This window comes from Pongo abelii, chromosome 3 (assembly GCF_028885655.2).
Source record: "Pongo abelii isolate AG06213 chromosome 3, NHGRI_mPonAbe1-v2.0_pri, whole genome shotgun sequence".
Taxonomy (NCBI): domain Eukaryota; kingdom Metazoa; phylum Chordata; class Mammalia; order Primates; family Hominidae; genus Pongo; species Pongo abelii.
The window spans coordinates 8,839,690-8,861,354 of record NC_071988.2 but is presented as its reverse complement, the minus strand read 5'-3'; the positions used below and the strand labels follow the sequence as shown (position 1 = coordinate 8,861,354).

Genomic DNA, 21,665 nt, shown 5'->3' with positions numbered 1-21,665 from the left:
ACTCACTACAGCAGCAATAGGAAACTAATACAGCCTCCGACAGAATTATGGAAACAAAATCCAAAGTGTGTGAAAGCCACTCCCATGTTCCTCACAGAGCATCAATATAAGGTAAATTCCTTGCACTTTCCAAAGTTATGTATATATAAAATATCATATTTATATAGGTTATATATATAATAATATGCATAATATATTATAATGTTTATATATTATGTATTTGAAAACAAGGAAATAAAATATGTAGATATATTTTTATATATTATATAAATATATTTTTATATATTTATATAATATATAAAAATACATATAACTTGAAGTATATTTGAAAACAAGGCAATAAATATATATTTATATATACAATTACATATGTAATAGTCACACAAATATATATACATATATTTCATCCAGCCCTTTGAAGTGATTGCCTATCCAAAAAGACTTTCCAATTTTTTTCATTCCTCTTATGAGATTTTGACAGTCTGTTAAAATGGCTCAGGAGGCTAATAAAGTTGAGAGGGGAAAGACATCTTTGCTCATTTGATCTGCAATTAATTTTGGCTCAGGGCATCAGTCATCAGCTTGGGCAACTGTAAATAATTGCTATCTTTCAGAAACAGCTGGTTTTCCAAATTGATTTGCCTGGCACAGTGTTAACTCTCTGATGAGTGAACTTCCAGTGAGCGTCATTCAGGCCATGTGAGGCAGGGGCTTTGTGGGGTGAGGGCTCACTCTTGAGAAGCACAGACTCTGTGCTTTTATAAATCAGGGGTCAGAATTCACAGGAAGTCATTCTGATTCATTGCAATACATTTTCATAATTAGCAAGAATGGAGTATGCTCTTGAGTTGTAGTAAAAAAATAAATAAAAAATTCATATGGTTTCTGTTGCCTGTAGTCTCCATTGCTTCCCAATAAATTCAACAATTTCAGAATCAAAGGCCTCAGAGTTTACTGCTGGAACTCAGGACACTGGATCCAGCCCATGTGAGAGCAGAACGTGGTAAAGAGAGAAAGCAGGGCGACAGAGCATCTGGGCTCTGTGTCGTACTGGCCCCGCACCTGCTAGCTGGGTGACCTTGAGCTAGTCACTTAACCTCTCTGATACCTATTTTTCTCTTAGTGAAAGTGGCAATAATAACAGACCTAAGCCTCAGCAGGTATTGTCATTGGAATCATACTGTAATTCACAGTGCTTGGCATAGAGAAGATATTCAATAAATGTTAACTATTGTTATGGGTTGAATTGCACCTCCTCAAAATGCATATGTTGAAGTCCCTAGTACCTCAGAATGTGACTTGAATTGGAAATAAGGTCATTGCAGTTGTAATTAGTTAAGCTAAGATACGGTTATACTGGAATAGGGTGGGCCCCTAATCCAATACGACTGTCCTTATGAAAAGGGGAAATTTAGATGCAGGCATACACACAGGCAGAACGCCCTCTAAAAATTAGAATTGCGCTGCTCAAAGCCAAAACACACTAGAAGCCAGGAGAGGGCCCTGCAACAGACCCTTCCCTGGCACCTCCAGAGGCAGGACCCTGCAGACACCTTGATCTTGGACTTCCAGCCTTCAGAACTGTGAGACAACACGTTTCTATTGCTGAAGCCGCTCTGTCTGTGGGACCTTATCACGGCAGCCCTGGCAAACTCACGCAGTTACTCTTGTTATTAATATCCCTGAAGAGAAGCAGATATGGAAAATGCCGAAGCTGCCCTGTTGCCTCTCAAAGACTAGAAGATGAGCCCAAGGCCAGGGTGCTTCTTCCTCCAGCACTCAGCAAGTGCTCACTTGGGCCCCTGCTGTGTGCCAGTGGACAAAACAGACAAAGGTCTCTGCTGTGGAGAAGGAGAGCTCCTCAAGGGGGCACAGACAGTGTAACAAGGGAGTACCCCACACAGTGTTTTAGAAGGTAAAGGATGTTATGAGAAAACAGTAGAGCAGAGAAAGGGGACTGGAGAGACGGGGGCAGTTGCCATCTTAAATATTGTGGTCAGGCTCCAGGTGAGCCCAGCTGTCTGGGAAAAGCATGTCAGGCAAAAGAAGCGGCTGAAAGAAAAACCTTTGGGAAAGAGGGACACAGTGAACCTGAGCAGCTTAAGGCAGATTAATTCAGGGCAGCGGAGGGCATGTAGGGTGGGTACACCACCTATCAGGAGCTGCAACCTTTGATAGAGGGACAAAGCCAGGCACAATGTCCCTGTAGAAAGTGAATCACCAAACCAGCCCCTGGCCTCATTCTCTTTCTTCTGCCTTCTGATATCTGACCGCTGATTTCTGATTTCTGCTGAAGCCACCCAGAGGTGAGAGGGCAGGGAGCTTGTTGATTTGAGCCCATGGGTCTCCCTCTAGGACAGAGAGCAAGAATCTGAGAGGTGACAGGGATGTCTGCAGCAGCCCAAGGCAGGGGCAAGGATGTGTCTGCCACTTGAGGGGCCAAGGGGCTGGTGGGAGGGCAGGGGGCTTGAGGGGATTCAAATGTGGTTTGCAAATCTTTTCTTCCATTTTGTAGGTTTTCTCTTCACTCTGTTGATTGTTTTCTTTGCTGTCTATAAGGCTTTTATTGGACAGGGGTGTTAAAAGGAGAGTGCCAGGTCATGCTTTAAATCCCTCTGGCTGCTGTAGACAAAATAGATAATGGCAGAGGGTGACAAGGGTAGAAACAGAGAGCGTCATCACGAGGCTTGGAGAGAGGCCAGTTTTCCCTGTGAATCATCCGACTGACATGTGCTCTAGAACTGGCCTCGAAAGGACTGAGTTCAATTAATTTCCCTTGACAGACATTCCTTTTTCCTTGATAAATAATGATTCTATGGCATTTCTATAGGTCACGGACTAGAAGAAACTACACCCTTCCTCCAATAAAATACTAGATCAAGTCCCCAGTTTATTTTACAAATGTTACAGGACCTTAGGAGAAATGAGGGTTGTAGCAAGCAGAAGCAAAGCTAGATTTTCCCCTTGGCTCCCAACCCAAACCCCCTGGGGGCCTGAGCTCAGTCTGAGCTGGGTGGCATCCCCAGATCTGAGAAGTTAAAACTCAGGCTAAATGGCTTTTCATGTTCAGAGCTTAGATCAAAAGCATTAGTGTTACCATTGCCTGAGCAAGAAGCAGGCAGAGAAGTGCGGACTCTCCTTGATAGGGTTTGGCTCTGTGTCCCCACCCAAATCTCACCTTGAATTATAGTTCCGACAATCCCCATGTGTCATGGGAGGGACCGGTGGGAGGTAATTGAATCATGGGAGCAGTTACCCTCATGCTGTTCTCATGATAGTGAGTGAGTTCTCATGAGATCTGATGGTTTTATAAGGGACTTCCCCCTTCACTGGGCACTCATTCTTATCCTTCCTGCCACCACATGAAGGATGAGTTTGCTTCCCCTTCCACCATGATTGTAAGTTTCCTGAGGCCTCCCCAGCCCTGTGGAACTTTGTCAATTAAACCTCTTTCCTTTGTAAACTACCCAGTCTTCGGCAGTTCTTTATAGCAGCATGAGAATGAACTAATACTTCTGGTTATGACAGGTCATCCTCATGGGGTGAGGACTGGGTGGGGATGAGGAAGGGAAGAAACAGAGTCAGTGCCCCAGCATCCCCAAGCAGAAAAGGTGGGGTTTTGCCCTGGAAGCACATTCCCCTGCAGTTTCCACTCCCACCCACCCCAAGCTCTGAATAATATCTTTTAAGTAAGTAGCTCTATTTTTGAGTTTGGCCAAGGGCATACCCACAAGTCCGTTCCTGCAGCTCACCCTCTGATTCTTGGGATGTGCTCCTGAGTCTTTACTTCCCACCAAATTTTCCTGATTTATTCCCCAACCCTCTGATAACATCCTTTGGCTCCCCTGTATCTGGACTGGCCCCACCAGCTTCACTCACCAAAGGAAAGCGCGGATGTGGCTCATGGGGTGTGGGGTGGAGACAGCATTCACCATCCCCTTGTGTCAGTTCTAAGTGGTGGCTGTTCCCACTGCCCACTGCCCTCTGCCAACTTGATGCTCCTGCTATGGAATCTCTGACTCCTAAGTCATCTGGACATCCAGTGTCTCTTTCTCTGCTCCTTGAAGAGCTAATTTTTTTCCACTTGCCCAAATTTCCAAGAACAATTTGAATGTATCCTCACAAACCTGTTTAGAACCACATTTTGCCTTTTTTGAGAAGGGTGAGAGCATGAGGGGGAGTGCTTCACTTAGAAACTGCGGAAGCTACGGCCTCAAGCCAAGGTTGTAAAGTCACCCAAGAGGAGGAGACGTCCACAGGACTGGAGAACTTGGAAAAGCCTGTCTGCTGCCGGCCTTTCCTTCCATCCCAGTTGGCATGGGACGAAAGGAAAACCCATGTCTCTTTTGCACTTTGGTTGAAATATCTCAAGACATTTTAATTTGTTATACTTAGGGATCATGGGCCACCCTGGGATGATCATTATTTAAAACGCAACTCTCACTTCTCACACCTTTGGCCCAAACAGATATACAGATATCTTTTGTGCACATTCATCTTTTAAGCAGAAACTCTCAAAAAAAATTTGTTTCATTGAATTATATTCCGTTTTTAATTTAGAGAGAGCCTGTCCCAAGCAGAAAATTATTTCTGGCACTCAGTCCTCTGAACATAAATTTTAAAATTTCCCTAACTTGCAATAACCACAGCTTTCAAAGGTCTTGGCTTCTTTTTAGAGAGATTTGTGAAAGTAAAGATTAGCCTTTGCATGTTTAAAACAGGATTACTAGCAGCTAAAAGTAATACTGGAATGTGAAATTTCTTTTCATGTAACGTACCTTGGCCTTCTTTCCTCTGCGGAGGGAGATGCATCAGTGATAATCACACCATTCTCCGCTCCTTTCTCCCATCCTTTTGCAGCTAAAACTTTGACAATAATCCAACTTCTGACTAGAAAGTCACCAATTGCTCATGTGCCAAGGGTTCCTCAGGAACTCCTCCATCCCAACATGTCAGGATTAGGAAACACCTATTTGGGGTGCCTGCGGGGTGGCCCTCATCTGGGCCACATCTTGCCCCAGCATTTACATTTCTCTCTGAAAGAGTCTCAGTTGTCTCCACCGCTTTGGCTGAGTTATTAGGGGAAACCTCATAGAGTTGCTTTAAAATGTAAATTTGAAAGAGAGAAAGACAGAGAGAGAGAGGGAGGGCGGGAGAGAGCGTGTGTGTGTCATGCATCAGGTTTAAAGAAATGGCCATAGTAGTTGTCATGCATTCAATACCATTAATGGTTGCTCAATGGAGAACGGCTCTAGTAAAGCCTATTGAGGAAATCACACCAGCTGACTAAAGAGGGAGCTCTTGCCTTTGGCTGGGATGCCTGCAGGGAGCAGTCAGACAGGACGTCCTGAGGGAAGCAGAGCCCCACCAACAGGGCTTCCTCCTGGTAGCTTCTAGGGCCCCTGCGCACAGTCAGTCCACATGGCCCACAGACCCAGAAGCATCAAGCCAGGCAAGGACAGGGATTATGTAAATCAGCAGAATTTAAAAAGGTCCCGGCCTGGAGTTGGACACAGAGAATGGGGCATCTTCTATGACCAAAAGGCTCACCCTCGCACAGCAATGAACTCATGCAGGACGCTGTAGTCTCTAAGAAAGTCAGGAACTCCTGCCATGCATGGAGTACCACATGCAGTTTATATAGAGAGATATACACATTGAATACAATATAGACAATGAGCAATAAATAAAGTGTATATAAAGTAATGTATGTGAAATAATATGAAAGCACATTACATCAGATTTGGAAGCTTTAATTGAGATAAATTTGAAATAAATGAAATTTTAGGCGATATTTTCCTGCCCTCCAGCTCTTCCTTTTTAAAATGTTGTTTATTGACATATAATAGTTATACATATTTGGGGAGTACCTTCCATCTTTTTTTTACATACATTCAATCATTTAGCAGGCAACATTACAAGCCCTGCCCTCCATCAGGTGTTAGCTCCTTGTGTTGGTTTGCCCAGGCTGCCAAAACAATGTGCCACAAACTATGTAGCTTAAACAACAGGAATTTATTGTATCACAGTTCTCAAGGCCAGAAGTCTGAGAGCAAAGCATCTGTAGTGCTCATTTCTCCTGAGGACTGTGAGGGGGAATGTCCTGTGCCTCTCTCCCAGCTTCTGGGAACTTGCAGGTGATCTTGGGTGCTTCTTGATTGGCAGAAGCATCATCCCAACCCCTGCCTCATCTTCACATGGCATTCTGTCTGTGTATATCTTTTTTGTTTTTTGTTTTTTTGAGGTGGAATGTCTCACTCTGTCACCCAGGCTGGAATGCAGTGGCACAATCTCAGCTCACTGCAACCTTTGCGTCCCACTTCCAGCGATTCAACCTCCCTCCTGCCTCAGCCTCCTGTGTAGCTGGAATTACAGGCATACACCACCACACCCGGCTAATTTTTGTATTCTTTTTAGTAGAGACGGGGTTTCATCATGTTGGCCAAGCTGGTCTCGAACTCCTGACCTCAAGTAATCCACCCATTTTGGCCTCCCAAAGTGCTGGGATTACAGGCCTGTGTGCCTGTCTGTCTCTGTGTCCACACGTTCCCTTTTCCATTGGCTCAAGGACACCAGTCATCATGGATTGAGGCCCATCCAAATGATGTCATTTTAACTGAATCACCTAAAAATAAAGACCCTATTCCCAAACAAGGTCACATTGTTAGGAATAGGAAATTAGGATTCCAATATTTCCTTTTTTGAGAGGATGCAATTCAGTCCATAAAGCTCCCCAAGGGCAGAGACTCCTGGCTGTGTCTTCTCTGTGCCCCAGTGCCAGTGCCGTTGGAGGCTTTCAGTGACCTCAGGCAGCTCACACAAATGAAGGGAGAAAAACTTTGGGAGCATGTGCATATTCTTTTGATAAATGTGAATGTGTATTTGCCTCAGAAACACTGGAGAGAGGAAGTAGAGCACAAAGGTTAAGAGCAAGATTCTGGAGCCGGAGTGCCTAGACTTGAATTCTGACTCACTGCGCAACCTTAGCCAGGTTGCTAAACCTCTCTGAGCCTCAAGTTCTGGATATAATAGTGGATGATAATAGCACCTACCCCAAGAAAATGTTGTCAGAGTTAAGTTACTAATATATATAAAGCAGCCAGAACCATTTCTGGTACATAGCAAGGATTGTAACAATGTTCAAACATGGGAATAAAGACAGCATGAGATTGGCATAAGGGCAGCCCCACAGATCAATGGAACAGAATGGAGTCCAGAAAACAAAAAGTTGCTGAAGTAATTCAATGAGGAAAGGATAGTCTTTTCAACAAGTAGTGTCATAAAAAGTAGATATCCACATGGAAAAATGTGAATGGCAACCCTTATTATACCATACAAAAAATTAACTCAAAATGGACCATGTATATAAACATAAAAGCTAAACTCTAAAACTTCTAGAAGCAAAGGAGAAAGTTTTGCAACATTAGGATAGGAAAGATACAGAATCACAAACCATTTTTCAAATGATACATTGGATTTCATCAAAATTAAAAACTGTGACTATTTAAAAGGTATTGTTAAGGAGATAAAAAGGTAAGTCACAGACATGGAGAACATACCTATAAAACACATTTGAGAGGGGACGTGAATTCAGAATATATAAAGAACTCTTAAAACTCAAAAATAAGACCAACTGCCCACTTGAAAATGAGCAAAATATCTGAACACATGCTTTACCAAAGAAGAGATCCAAAACATCAAAAAGCACATGAAAAGATGTTCAACATTGTTAGTCACCGGGGAAATTAAAACTAAAACCAACAGTGAGATACCATTGTTCACCAAAATGGTGACAAAAATTTAAATGGTTGATATAATACCACGTGTTGCCAAGGATGTGGAGTAACAGGAAGGCTCAGCCACTGCTGGTGGGAACGTAAAATGGCACAACCCCTTCAGAGAACATTTTAGCAGTTTCTTATAAAGGTTTTACCCATCCAACTCAGTCATTCCACTCATACGTATTCACCCAAGAGAAATCAATGCACAAGTCTATATGAAGACTCAATACTCATAATGGTTTTATTTCTCAGAGCCGAAAACTGGAAACAGCTATTGGGTCAACAGGTGAATGGAGAAACAAATTTTGGCATATCCATGCAATGGAATGCTGGTCAGCAATACAAAGGAACTGTTGATATGTACTACAAGAAGGATGAATCTCAAAAACACTGCAATAAGCAATATGAAATGCTTGAAATATAAATCGAATCCTTGTGCTGGAAAGCAGGTTGGAGGTTGCCTGGGTTGGGGGAAGGGACACAAGAAAAGTCTGGGAAGCGATGGAAATGTTCAATGTCTTAATTGTAGTTGTGGATATAAGGTATATACATTTGTCAAAACATGCAAGACTGTGCAATTCAAATGGGTACATTAGACTGAATGAAAACTACACCTTTATAAAGCTGCTTCTTAAAATCCTAACCAGAGCAAAAGGTTCCCATTATTATTTCACCAGAGGTCCCAGCCCTATGGGGAAGGGCACTGGGTGCTGAGTGAATGGCTGCTGAGTGGATGGGTGACCCCATGGCTCCAGAGTCCCCAGAGGTGGTTTCCTGGGAGCATTAGGATTTTGACAGTCATCCCCAGCTGACATCAGTAGCCTTCAGTCTGCTGTTCGTCTGAGTTAATGTCTTCACTCATGATTTTAATGTCAAGTGGAAATACCATGTTCGCTCTAATCCCTTCCAACAGGCTGCGCTTTAACTGGACTTAAAGGAGGGAGGGAGGAAGAACAGAGCCGGGAGACTGATTGTCAGTTGGGAGAGTTGTTTTTATCCCTTCTTTCTCTTTCAAAGCTGTTTCCCTGGTGTCTTCCTAGACCATCTTTAAAGATCATTTCCAAATCAGGGAGAATGTGTTCAGCTTTTCATTGGCTTAAGTTACTGGTTCATCAAGAGACTTTAGGGAAACGAAACAAAAAGCCACATGTCCCTCACCCCACCCTTTCCAGAGCATTTGAACGTCAGCATCATGGTGTAAGATAATGGTTCTCAACTGACTTTTGTAAGCACACTTTCTGACTCTGAAATTGTGGGTGGTGCACTTGAAACTCTTTTTTAAAAACTTCAAAATACTGAAATCAGTAACCATATATGTTAATTTCCATATAACAATGTAACACATGATGATCTTAGTGTAACAATATAACACATATTAATCTCATTATAACCATGTAACATGTGCTGATCTCAGTATGACAATGTAACACATGCTGATGGCAGTGTAATAATATCTCCCAGCAACTGTGATGCTCTTCCATGGCACATTCTGTTGTCATTTCAGCACCAGGTCACTGGATACTCTAATCCAACTCCCCTAAGAAGCTTAGGAGACAAAGTTCCTGCATATTCCAGTTATGAACAACCTTCATTTTCAGCAACAGCTTAACTTTGGGCTCTGTCCTGTTAGCCACAAGAAAAGCTGTGACATTTTTAGATTGTACCAAAACCATGTTTTACACAGTTATGAAAAGTTGCCAGTAAGGGTATTGGAAATATTTGGTGATTAGGAAAGAATAAAGACATAATACAGGGGACAGAGATTTGCATCCAACACTTCAACTAAATCTACTTTTTGGTGTTTTTAAGTCAAAACTCTCCATAGAAAATCAGGAAAACTGACAGACAAATAAAATAATAATCACATATTCCCCCAACCAGAGTTAGCCATTATAAACTATTTCTGCATATATTTTTCCAGGGTGTATAAGCTTAACATAATTGTATTTTATATTATATAACTACATGTTTTAGTATATACAGATTTATGTCCTACTCTTTCCACCTAAGATTGTACCCTGAGAATTTTTCTATACCATTTTACAATTCTTTAAATTATGTTAATTTCTACATATTTATTATCTAAATATTCTGGTATTTATTTAACTAATTGTTGGTGGATTTCTAGATTACTTCTATTTCCCCAGTAGTATAAATAACACACCAACAAAGATCCTTGTCCATGCATCTTTGACCAAACATCTATTTCCTTAGGATCAATGCCCAGAAGGTGAGTGAGTCCAAGGGTGTGGACTTTTGCAGCTGCCCCTTGGTGTAAAACAGCATCTATCCCACTTCCTTCTCTCTGAATAGTTAGCCCTGGGTGACTTTTGATAAATCCCATAATCACTCTTGGCCTCTGATCCTGGGCCTAGATCACTGAGAGTGCTACGCCAAGATTAACATGTGTTGCGCTGAGATTAACATGTGCTGCATTGTTACACTGAAATTAGTATGAGTTAAACAGAGATAAGCATAATCTCTCTGGGCCCATAATTTCATAATCTCTCTAAGCCTCTGATATCTCTGGGCCTTTTCTCCCATCACCTTTGCGGGGGTCCCTCCTGGCACTAGGACCCAGCTCCCTTGCCCATGTTGCACTGGTCCTGGCACAGCAGCCCCATAGTGTCTCCCCTTTGATGAAACCCACCTCATGAGGGCCTAGGAGGAAGGGATGCTTTAAATGCAAGTTTCTCTCCATCTCCCTCCCTCCCTCCCTCTGTCCCTCATTCCCTCCCTCCGTCCCTCTCTGCCTCCCCCTCTCTCTCTTTCTCAGAAGCTGTTGGTCATTGCTTCCCTCATGACTCTCACTGGGCCTGACTTCCCTCCCCACTTCCCACCAAGTGAAGTTACTGTCCCTCAGCGTTCTCAAACCTCACTGCCCTCCCCGCCCTCCCCCTGCAAATGGGAATCATTCTGCCTGCCTTGTAAAGACAGACCTTCCCTCCCTCGGCAAACACTTACTCCACACCTGTCAGGTATTCTTCCAGGCTCTGGGAAAGCAAAAATGAAGGCTCCTGGCCTTCAAGTGAAGAAAGAGAATCAGAGAGCCAGGAATGCAGGGGGGATGCGGGGGGGGGGGGGGCAGAAAAGTGATCAGTGCCCTTGTTCAGGTCCAGGAGCTGGACCAGGTGGGACACTGGGCTGTTACCAAGTGGTGGCATTGTCTGTTTCTAGTTTAATGTCAAGAAAATGTAATGTCTCAACAACAGAAAAGATTTTGTAGGTGATCCCAGCTTTGCCACTTACCAGCCATGTAACCCTGGACAAGTTTCCAAAGACTCTGTGCCTCTGTTTTTTACCTGTAAAATGGAGCAAATAATAGAACCTGCTCAAAATTATTGTCAGGATTAAATGAGTTGCTGCAAGAAAAGTGCTTAATACAGTGCTTGGCACATAGTAGGCGCTCAGTAAATGATCATTAGCTATTGGTATCTAGACTAACTCCATTATCATCAGAAAAGATGAGAAATTAAGACATGGAAGGGTTAATTAACTTGTTCAAGGCCACACAGCCAGCTACAGGTAAGAGCTGGGACCAGACCTCCAGGGCACTCCTTAGTTAAAATGAATAATATATTTTCTGCCATTTGTTGGCAACCTCTTTTGTTCATGAGTCTGTTTCACGCACCGTGAGTTCTTTCCCTTTATCTCACAGCTACCCTGCAAAAATGGTATCATCATTCTCATTTTCCAGGTGGGGAAACTGAGACTTGGAAAAGCTGAATAACCTGTCCTGGGTGCAAAGAAGGCTAAGTGGCAAAGCCAGGAATTGAGCTCAGATTGCCCATCTTCAGACTTATGTGCCCCTGGATGTCATCTGTGCTCTGTTCCATTAGGCCAGGTTTCTAGGAGGCCAAGTTTAGAGGCGTGAGTCTGCCCTTCTTCCCTAAGCAACCAGGAGAAAGGCATTTCTGACCAGAAGTCTTGGATGCTTTTAGAGACACGTGGTCATCAGCCAGGCACGTTTTCCTCCCAGGCCTCTGACTTTCTGGGCCAGCACCCTCCGTTCCCCTCAACATTCATGCCTAGGTGACTGAGAGGTCCATGGCCCCAGGCAGCACTACATGGCCGGGGTGCTCAGCTGACCCACAGGGCTGTGCCCTTCGGACAGGCAGCTGTCACTCACCCCTCAGTGACGGCTCTGCCAAGCAGAACAACAGCCCATGCTAAGCTTGGAGGAGAATACCCATTGCCTAGATGGCTTCTCACCTGCCTCCCTCTAAGGAGCAGGGTATGAGGAAAGAGGAACAGAGGGCACTGGGGTCCCTGCAGCTGGGCTCCATTGTGGAGAAACCCTGAGGCTTTGGGGCAGGGTTGCAACTGTTTGTCTCAGTGCTGTGACCTTCGCACCATCACCTGAAGCTGGCAGGCAGGAGCCATGTGTGCTCTGGCTTCATGGCCCTCAGCAGCATCACTGCTTCCCCTTGTCCAAGCCAAATGACTGTCGTGATGGGGACCATCCAGCCTCAAAACCTTTTCCGCTACTAATCCCTCTGCCTAACAAGCTCTCCACATCTCTGCCTGCTACTGCCTCCTCCAGGAAGCCTCACCTGATTGCCTCATTGAGAAAAGCCATGGATTCTGAGTCACTCTGGGCTCGATTTCTGGCCCTCTCTCACCTGCTTGCTCTGTGGTGTCTGCTGTTATCTCACCTCTCTGACCCTCAGTGTTCTCTTTTTGTGATATGGAGCATGAGAGGAGGATACCTCACATAATCCGAGTACCTAACCTGTGTGTTGAGTGCAGTCTCTTATTTAACACACCCTTCTACTCCAGACACTCTTGTTGAAGGATATTTTGATTCTCTTGTCACAGATAAAGGCCCTGGGGCTTTGGGAAGTGAAGTCACATGCCAAAGTTCATACATCTGGAAAGTAGTAAAGCCAGAATATAAACCCAGGTTTTCCTGTCTCTGACATTCGGCTACAATTACTCTTTCAGTCATTGGCAGCTGTTTCCTGACCAAGTGGACAAGGGGCACAGGGGCCAGCCAGATGGAGGTCAGTGACAGTCCTAGGCTGAGGGAAGCTGGCTTGGAGGACACAGCTTTAGGGACTTCCCCAGGGACTCCCCACATCACATCCCACAATGAACTTGACTCCCCCAGACACAGGCAGACTGGAAAACGACATGGGCTTCTCTGCCTGCTCACACCCCTGTGCCCCGCTGTGGGTGCCTACCCCTATGAAACCCACAACATGGAGACACAGAGGAGTCGCCTTCCATGCAGGCTGCCTCTGAAAGAGGAGAAGGGCTGTGGTGACCATATCCATCCAGTTCCTTCTCCCAAACTCCCTGTTGGAGGAGTCCACCCTAGCAAGGAATATTAGAAGGAAAGTGCTCATTATTAATGCTGTAGGTGCTCAAGAATTGTGACTTTCTCTCCCTCACTTTTTCCTTTCTCATAAAGAGCATTGCTTCAGGGCTGTGGCCATAAAGAAGGTGGCCCAACTGTCTCAGGGTCAAAGCCGGTTTTTAATCATGATGCCATTGCCAGTTCCCAGTGCCACATTCCCCTGTTGTGGTTAGAAATGAAATAATAGCTCTCTCTCTCTCTCTTTTACCCTGGACTAGGGTTTGGTCATTGAGCACCTGGGACGGAGACCCCTCCTCATTGGTGGCTTTGGGCTGATGGCCCTCTTCTTTGGGACCCTCACCATCACACTGACCCTGCAGGTGAGACGATGTGCTTGTCACATTTGAGGGAGATAAGCATGGGGCTGGCTTCTGGCTTCATCATTTTGGGGCCTTTGATTTGTGGGTTCATACTTCTACCAAGAACACTTTTGATAAAGCTCTCCCCGGGGGCATCTCATCTCTGGAGCTGCTTAGGGTCTCAGTGAAGAGGGTTTGGTGAGGGGTCCTTGGACTGGGAGATGAGAGATGAGAGACCTGACTTCTGGTCCTGTCACTCCCGCTGATGAGCCGGTGATCTTGGGCAAGACACTTTCCCTCTCTGAGCCTCAGTTCACCCATCTATGGAATAGAAGAGCTTGAAGAGCTTGCACTAGACAACCCTAAGATGCCCCTTCCAGCTGTCATCTCCCAGCATGAGTGCCAGGTGCTGCATATCAGCCACTTCCGCAGTTGTCACAATTTTAGGAACAGTGGCTCTGGAGGCAGACAGCCTGTGTGGATCTCGGCTTTTCCTTACTTGTAATGAAACTTTAGCAAGTCAGCTCCTCTCTGGGCCTCATCTCTAAAATGGAACAGTCGTCCCTTCATCCAGGGGTGTTATGGGATGAAATGAGAAAATGCACTGAAAGCACTTGGAACAAGCACTCAGTGGATGTCCATGTAGGAGGAGGGGTGATGATGTACTTCATCCTTACAACATCGGTATTTTTTTCTTTTATGGAGATAAGGAAACTGAGGGATAAATATAAATAAATAAGCTTCCCAAGGTTACACCACCAAAAGGTGGCAAGCTGTGATTGGATCCCCGGATCCTGGGTTTCTGCCCCCTGCATGGCTCAGGGCAGCTTGCATTAACTGAACACTGCCTCAGTATCTCCAACTTGTCTTGGTGCCATGGGAAGCATGAAGCAAGGTTGCAGCAATTGATTAATCTTTGCATTTTTCAAAAATGCATCTGGAAATTGATAGGTGCACATTTTGATCACCTGTCAAATGTCTTAGTGGCCCAAATGTTTCTAGAAAAAGGCACTATTAGCATGGTGGTGGCTGATGGGTGCCCTTTGAAGAGGTGCGGCTGGCAAGCATGCTGACCGGCAGGAGGTGGACGCATTGCCTTCAGGGACAATGTGCTGGCAGATGCAGTTTCTTCCTGACAGCCAGGCCCAAGCTGTCCCAAGCTCCAGCATCTTTGTCCTTCGAAGTTCTCAGGAAGCCAGTTGGGCGATGTTCCGGGCCATCATCTTTCTGAAACTTGTGTCAGAAGTTTAAAAGGAAAGCCTGAAGCCCACGAACCCTATCTAAGCCTCACTTCACAAGGTTTCAGAGCTGTTCCTGGCTTGGCCACCCTTGTCTCCCTCAGTGCCCCACCCCCTGCCCCCAGCAGCTCCTCAAGGGGCCTGGCAGTTTCCTCTCCTAGGGCTCTTCTGTGCTGGGCTAGCTTCTCCTTGCTTTCTGGACTCAGGAGGCCTTGGACATTCCTGGACACCTCTTCCTGCAGGAAGCCTCCCCTTGCTTCCAAGTCTGGGTGAGGTGCCCTCTCCTGTGTTCCCATAAGCCCCAAGGGGGAACCCTGTGAGATCACTTACCATAGACCATTGACTTTCACTGTTGACGCATGTCTCTCTCCCAATAGAGTGAGTTGTGTAGGGCCAGGGCCATGAGTGAACCATATCTGCATTTCCACCTCCCATCCCAGTGCCTGGCACCCAGGGGCAGCTCAGATCAATCAGCTGAATTAGTGAGTGAGTGACTTGGTACAGAAACAAGCCATACAGTGTGCAAGAGTCCACAAAGCCCCTCTCAACCCCTAGAGCTAGTGGATTTGGACACAGAACAAGGGGAAGGAAGGAGTTCCCCATTCCTCTGTCTGCCCTCTGTACCCCTTGCCCTCCACTCCAGACTGTTTGCAGCTCACCCCCGCATGGTGCCCTCTCAGGATTCTGTGCCCTTGTGTATGCTGAACCCCCTCCTGGAACCTCTTTCCTTTCCTTTCCCACTGGGCTGACTCTGGCTCAGCCTACAGAGGTGAGCGCAGGCTCTTACCTTCCCTTCAAGTCAGGTGACCTCTCCTGGGGCAGCCCTGGCACCCCCACACACTCAGAACCGGTGACACTGTGCTCTAATGCTCAGCCGTCCAGTCTGCTAGAGCAGGAGCAATCCCAAAATATCCTTTTGCAACCAGCACCAAGCCACCCAACCCCCAGATGAATGACAGCTTCTCCAGACACATTCCATGAAATGAATTAACGCATCTCACACCTTGCAAGATGGCAGGGGTACAAATAAGGTCCTTTATATAACAATACCAGAACTAAGATAACTTCTTTTAAACAAAATATAGAAGCCTTTAAAATGTATATGAGGAAACATTCATATATATATATATATATATATATATATATATATATATATATATATATATAAAGTTCTGGGATACATGTGCCGAACGTGCAGGTTTGTTACATAGGTATACATGTGCCATGGTGGTTTGCTGCACCTATCAACCCATCATCTACATTAGGTGTTTCTCCTAATGCTATCCCTCCTCCAGTCCCCCACCCCACCAACAGGCCCCGGTGTGTGATGTTCCCCTCCCTGTGTCCATGTGTTCTCATTGTTCAACTCCCACTTATGAGTGAGACATGCGGTGTTTGATTTTCTGTTCTTGTGTCAGTTTGCTGAGAATGATGAACTTTTTAAAATGTGATAAAGCTGTGAAAATTGCTCATATTGCCTGCTGCCAACTAAGCCCTCAATCAATGTGAGTTATTGATTTATTTACCACTTCCTGTATGCCAGGACTATGTCAAACTCATCACAGGCTTCATCTGATTTCATCATGGCTATAAAATAAGCAGATGGAATGACTGAAGGGTTATCATTGTTCCCATGTTATAGATGCTGAAGCTGGGGCTTGGGGACATCAAGTGACCTGTCCAAGGTCACACAGATGGATGCAGGAGGAGCTGGGGTGGGAACTCAGGTCCTCTGGACACACCATCACCTCCTCACCTGAACACTCCCTGTTCTCTCCCAGGACCGCGCCCCCTGGGTCCCCTACCTGAGTATCGTGGGCATTCTGGCCATCATCGCCTCTTTCTGCAGTGGGCCAGGTAAGGCACTCCTCCCTCCTCACTGCCCCGCCCAGGGGCTCTTGGCATCACCAAGCTGGGGGGCTCTCCTCATACAGATGGGGAGCCCAGAGCCCAGAATAAGCAAAGCCTGACTGGGGATGTGTGTCTGCTGCCTTTCTTTTGGCCCAATTTAAATGTAGCCGACTGTCTGCAGTCTACCCCACAGAAGGTGAAAATGGACTCACCTGAAGATGAGTGGGAGATAATTTCCCACCACACAGCGAGAGCAGTTCACACACGGGAGGGCTCTGAGCCAGAGGTGACACTGGTTTGTGATGAATCAAAGACAACCGAGTCACAGTCTGTGCCTAAGCAGTTACGGTCTATGGTGAAAGATGTGGCAATAATCATGTCTAAGACATATTGATCATTGATTTTGTGTTATACTTGGCTAAGAACTTGACCTGTGTGAGCTCATTTAAGGCTCAGGACAGTTCCAAAGAAGACAGAGATGGAAGGTGACTTGCATGAGTGAGTAGGTGGAGTGGCCTGACTGCCAGGCCCAGGCCCCAACCACCAGCTTACATGGTACCTGCGTGAGTGTGTAGCTGGAGTATCCCAGCCTCAGTTTACCTGGGACTCACTTCTAGCCCTGCTGTTTCCTAGCCATGGGTCAGTAGGAGAGAATTCTTCTCTTTGTTAGCCTCAGTTTCCCCATCTGTACAATGACAAGGATGCAGTGCAACTGAGGACCCTACCATTCCCTGGCCCTGTGTCCACGTCCAGCAGGGACCTCCAGCAGGGACCTCCAGCAGGGACCTCCAGCAGAGGCCAAGGTCAGACTGAGAGGGGGGCTCAGGGCAGGGTCTGACACAGCCATGTGCTCTCTCATGGGATGATGTTCATGGCTGTTCTTTGGTTGTGTTTCTTGGTTGATGCAAACAGTAAGTTTCTATCGGAACAAAGGGAACTAACTTCTGTTTCTCCCTTTGTGTTGCTGATTCTCATGAGCCATTACATTCTAGGTTCTATCGCATTCATGGTGGATGGAAAGTGTCCATTCAGGACATAGGGATGTTATAATAAGATGGCAAGGTGGGCCATGGAATGGTCGGGGAGGGCATCAGGTGCACATACATGCACACAGCACACACACACACACACACACACACAATGCTATGAGGGTGGTCAGAACAGCTGCAGGAAAAAGAAAGCACCTCCAGGCAGGGCAGCGAATTAGAGGATGAACACACAGCACATGTAGTTTACAGTGGACGCGAGGAGTAAATGTGTTAGTCCTCCAGGGCATCTGCATCACAACCTCACATCCACATCTTCACATCAGTGCTCTGGAGGTGTCCAGCCTGCGGCCCTATGCTAGTCTGGGGACATGGGTGAGCAAACCAGACAGGAGCAGTCTCTGCTCCCAGAGGGGCTTGCCTCTGGTGTGGAAGTCCCCTCTGAGATGTCAGCTGCTCAGTGAGGCCTCTCCTGGCCACTTATTCTAAAACCAGCACACACACATTTACTATATACACTCACACACACGCACACCTACCCTCTATCTCATCACCCATCATAGCATTGTTCACGGGCATGTTGGTTTCCTGCATACTTATTTGTTTAACGCAGACATGGGAAGATTTTTTCTGCAAAGGGCCAGGTGTAAATACTTTTGTTTCACAGACCATGCATTCTCTATCACAACTACCCACCTCTGCCATGGTAGTGTGGACACAGCCATAGATAACGAGTAAATTAATGGACTGCATGGTTGTGTTCCAATAAAACTTTATTTACAAAAGCAGGCAGTGGGCTGCATGCGACCTGTGTGCTGCAGTCTGTCTTTAATGCATATCTCCTCCAGGCTAGAAAATAAGCTCCATGAAAGGGCCTGGTGTGTGGTTCACAATCTTATCCTGATAACCTAGAACTATGCTGAAGACATAGTAAGGCTCCACAAGTACTTTTTAGAGAGGGAATAAAATAACTGAGCAGAGGCTGGCAGGGAAGATGTGTGCTTTTGTGAGCAGCATAACAGGGGAGCCTGCCCTGGCAGCAGGGTTTTTCAAAACAAACCTTGGAGGAGAGAAGTGGAGAGAGCAGACCCCTTGTCCTGCGGCATCCCTGAGCTCCAGGGAAGAGGCAGCTGGGGCTTAATGATATCAGAAAAATATGAAGGTGGCACTAGCCAATTGCATGGAGCAAAAGGATTAGTCAAGCTAATACCAAGATTCTTTTCAGAGAAAGAACAAGTATAAGGTTGAATTCCATTCAGCTCAATTTCTCAAGCCTTTATTGAGCACCTGTTGTGTCCCAAGCTGGAGGGAGAGGAGAGCAGGCGGAGGCAGGAGGAAGATAAAATAGAACCAGATTTTTTTTCATGGGATACATGTTGCTTTTTTATTTTAAGTTCCGGGATACATGTGCAGGACTCACAGGTTTGTTACATAGGTAAACGTGTGCCATGGTGATTTGCTGTACTTGTCAACAACAATTAAGGTATTAAGCCCAGCCTGCATTAGCTATTTTTCTTGATGCTTTCCCTCCCTCCACTCCCACCCCAGACAGGCCCCAGTGTGTGTTGTTCCCCTTCCTGTGTCCATGTGTTCTCATTATTCAGCTCCCACTTATGAGTGAGAACATGTGGTGTTTGGTTTTCTGTTCCTGTGTTAGTTTGCTGAGGATAATGGCTTCCAGCTCCATCCACGTCCCTGCAAAGGACATGATCTTGTTCCTTCTCATGGCTGCATAGTATTCCGTGATATGTATGTACCACATTTTCTTTATCCAGTCTATCATTGATGAGCATTTGGGTTGATTCCATGTCTTTGCTATTGTGAATAGCGCTGCAATGACTATATGCATGCATGTGTCTTTATAATAGAATGATTTATATTCCTTTGGGTATATACTGAGTAATGGGATTTCTGGGTCAAATGGTATTTCTCAGAACCAGGTTTTTAATACCTTAAAGTCAAAACTGAAGGGTTTGTCTATTATCACGTACATTCTCCCACACTTTCCTCCATCAAACAAATACACTGTTGCACAGATGGCCAACGGCTTCTTAATTGCTAACCCCCCAAAAAATGGTCTTGTATCTTCAAGCCCAACTGTACTAATTAAAAAAAAAAATTTCTAGCCAGGTGTAGTAGTGGAATGTACCTGTAATCCCAGCTATTTAGGAGACTGAGGCAGAAGGCTCACTCGAGCTCAGAATTTTTAGGTTACAATGAGCTGTGATGGCAGCACTGCACTCTAGCCAGGGTGCTAGAGAAAAAAGCCCATCTCTTTTTTAAAAAATTGTTTAAAAAGGTAACATGCTCCTGAGCAAGCACCTCGAATGTTTTACATGTGCAGTCTGAATTCTTAGTCACTAACAGCATGTATCGGTCAGTGTAATGCTAGCTGCCTAACAAATATGTCTCTGAATGACAGAAGCCTCACACAATAGAAATTCATGTCTCACTCATAGAACCAGCCATGGCTACTGTCCCAGGTAGATGAGCACATGCACCCAGTTTCCTCCTGCGCTGTGGCTCTGCCAACCCCGAGTGTCTCTGGTCTACTGCATCCAGTAGGCGAAAAGGAGAAAGACTGTGCAGAAAGCTTCTTAAGAGCCCTGACCTGGGGTAACACCCTCTTCTCCACTCGTATTCCAGTGGTGATGACAAGTCCCATGGCCAGCCCTGGATGCAGAGTTGGCACTTTCACACCAGCCTCCCCTAAAGTGCCCAGTCCTGGCCTGAGATCTAGAGGGTTCTCAGGACATATTTGCAGGTGGTTTAATCATGACCAGGGAACTCAGATAGAAGGGGCCGAGTAGGCACTAAGCTTTAAGATGTGGACTGGGAGGTGCTGAACCCACAGGGCACCCTTAAAGTGATTGGTTAAACCCAGAAGCAGTGGCTTAGGGCTTCCCAGCCTCTGTCCTGTTCTTTGCCCAGTCCTTGTCACACTTGCTCAGTTTCCACTCATAATGGCATTCAGCCACTAGCCTTTCTTTAGCATCAACTTTAACTTAGACACTGCGCCAGCTGCCTTACATACATCACCCCTAGTGTGCAAGATGGGCTTGCAAATTAGGATTACCACTCCCATCTACAAATGAAGAAACTGAAGTCCAGAGGGATTACGGGCTCCCCTGATAAGAAACAGCTAGTGAGTGTTGGAGCTAGGATGTGAACCCAAGTGTTAAAAATCTATGCTCTTTTCATTCCACGACAAACATAAGAAATTCACCTCTACACACTACCCTGGACTTTCCATAGCACATTCACATCTGTCCCCAAATCCAGTCTCTGGTAATAACTTTTACTGAGCACTTACTCTATTCCAGGCCCTGTTCTAAGTGCTTTAGTTTTCACAAAAATACTAGGTGAATATAAGATAATAGAGTCAGATTTTCAAATCTCTCTGTGTGTGTGTGTGTGTGTGTGTGTGTGTGTGTAGATAGCTTCCCTTTGCAAAGATAGTTCTTCTTTGCCACATTTGGATGCATAGTTGTCCAGATTTAACATATGAGAGCTCTAAAAAGGACATGCATGCATCACTTCCATGAAAGAAGCTATTTTCTGCATTTTATACTCAGATAATTTTTCAGCTAACACTGATATTTCCCAGCAAGCTAGCCCCATAGCTAAACCTTACAATCTAAGTAGACCAGGTATGGCCCACTAAAAGCATTGGGTATATAAGGACTCTCCCTTATCGTTCTGCTAATAAATACCATCTTGAGGTTGGGGTAGGAAGTTTATGTGGACAATGCCATTTATTTCCCTGGTTTCTGTCTGTCTGTCTTAGAGGATAGAAGATGGTTTATAGATCAGCTGCTAAATCCTTCCTTCCCAAACTAATCCTTTTTTTTTTATTTTATTTTTGTTTTTGAGACAGAGTCTTGCTCTGTTGCCCATGCTGGAGTGCAGTGGTGCAATCTCGGCTCACTGCAAGCTCCGCCTCCTGGGTTCACACCATTCTCCTGCCTCAGCCTCCCGAGAAGCTGGGACTGCAGGTTTCCACCACCATGCCTGGCTAATTTTTTTGTATTTTTAGTAGAGATGGGGTTTCACTGTGTTAGCCAGGATGGTCACGATCTCCTGACCTCCTGATCCGCCTGCCTTGGCCTCTTATAGATGAAAAAAACAATATTCAGAATGATCCAATAATT

At 45.5% G+C, this 21,665-nt stretch overlaps 1 protein-coding gene across 2 annotated transcripts in view; it reads left to right on the top strand.

The window, feature by feature from the left end:
* SLC2A9 (solute carrier family 2 member 9) overlaps positions 1-21,665 on the top strand; it is a 203,032-nt gene that overhangs the window by 127,639 nt on the left and 53,728 nt on the right. For both annotated transcript variants that reach the window (XM_002814585.5, XM_024246464.3), the window contains exons 9-10: positions 13,359-13,460; positions 16,459-16,534. In XM_002814585.5, the coding sequence (XP_002814631.3) occupies positions 13,359-13,460; positions 16,459-16,534 (178 nt within the window). The remainder of the gene's footprint in view (positions 1-13,358; positions 13,461-16,458; positions 16,535-21,665) is intronic.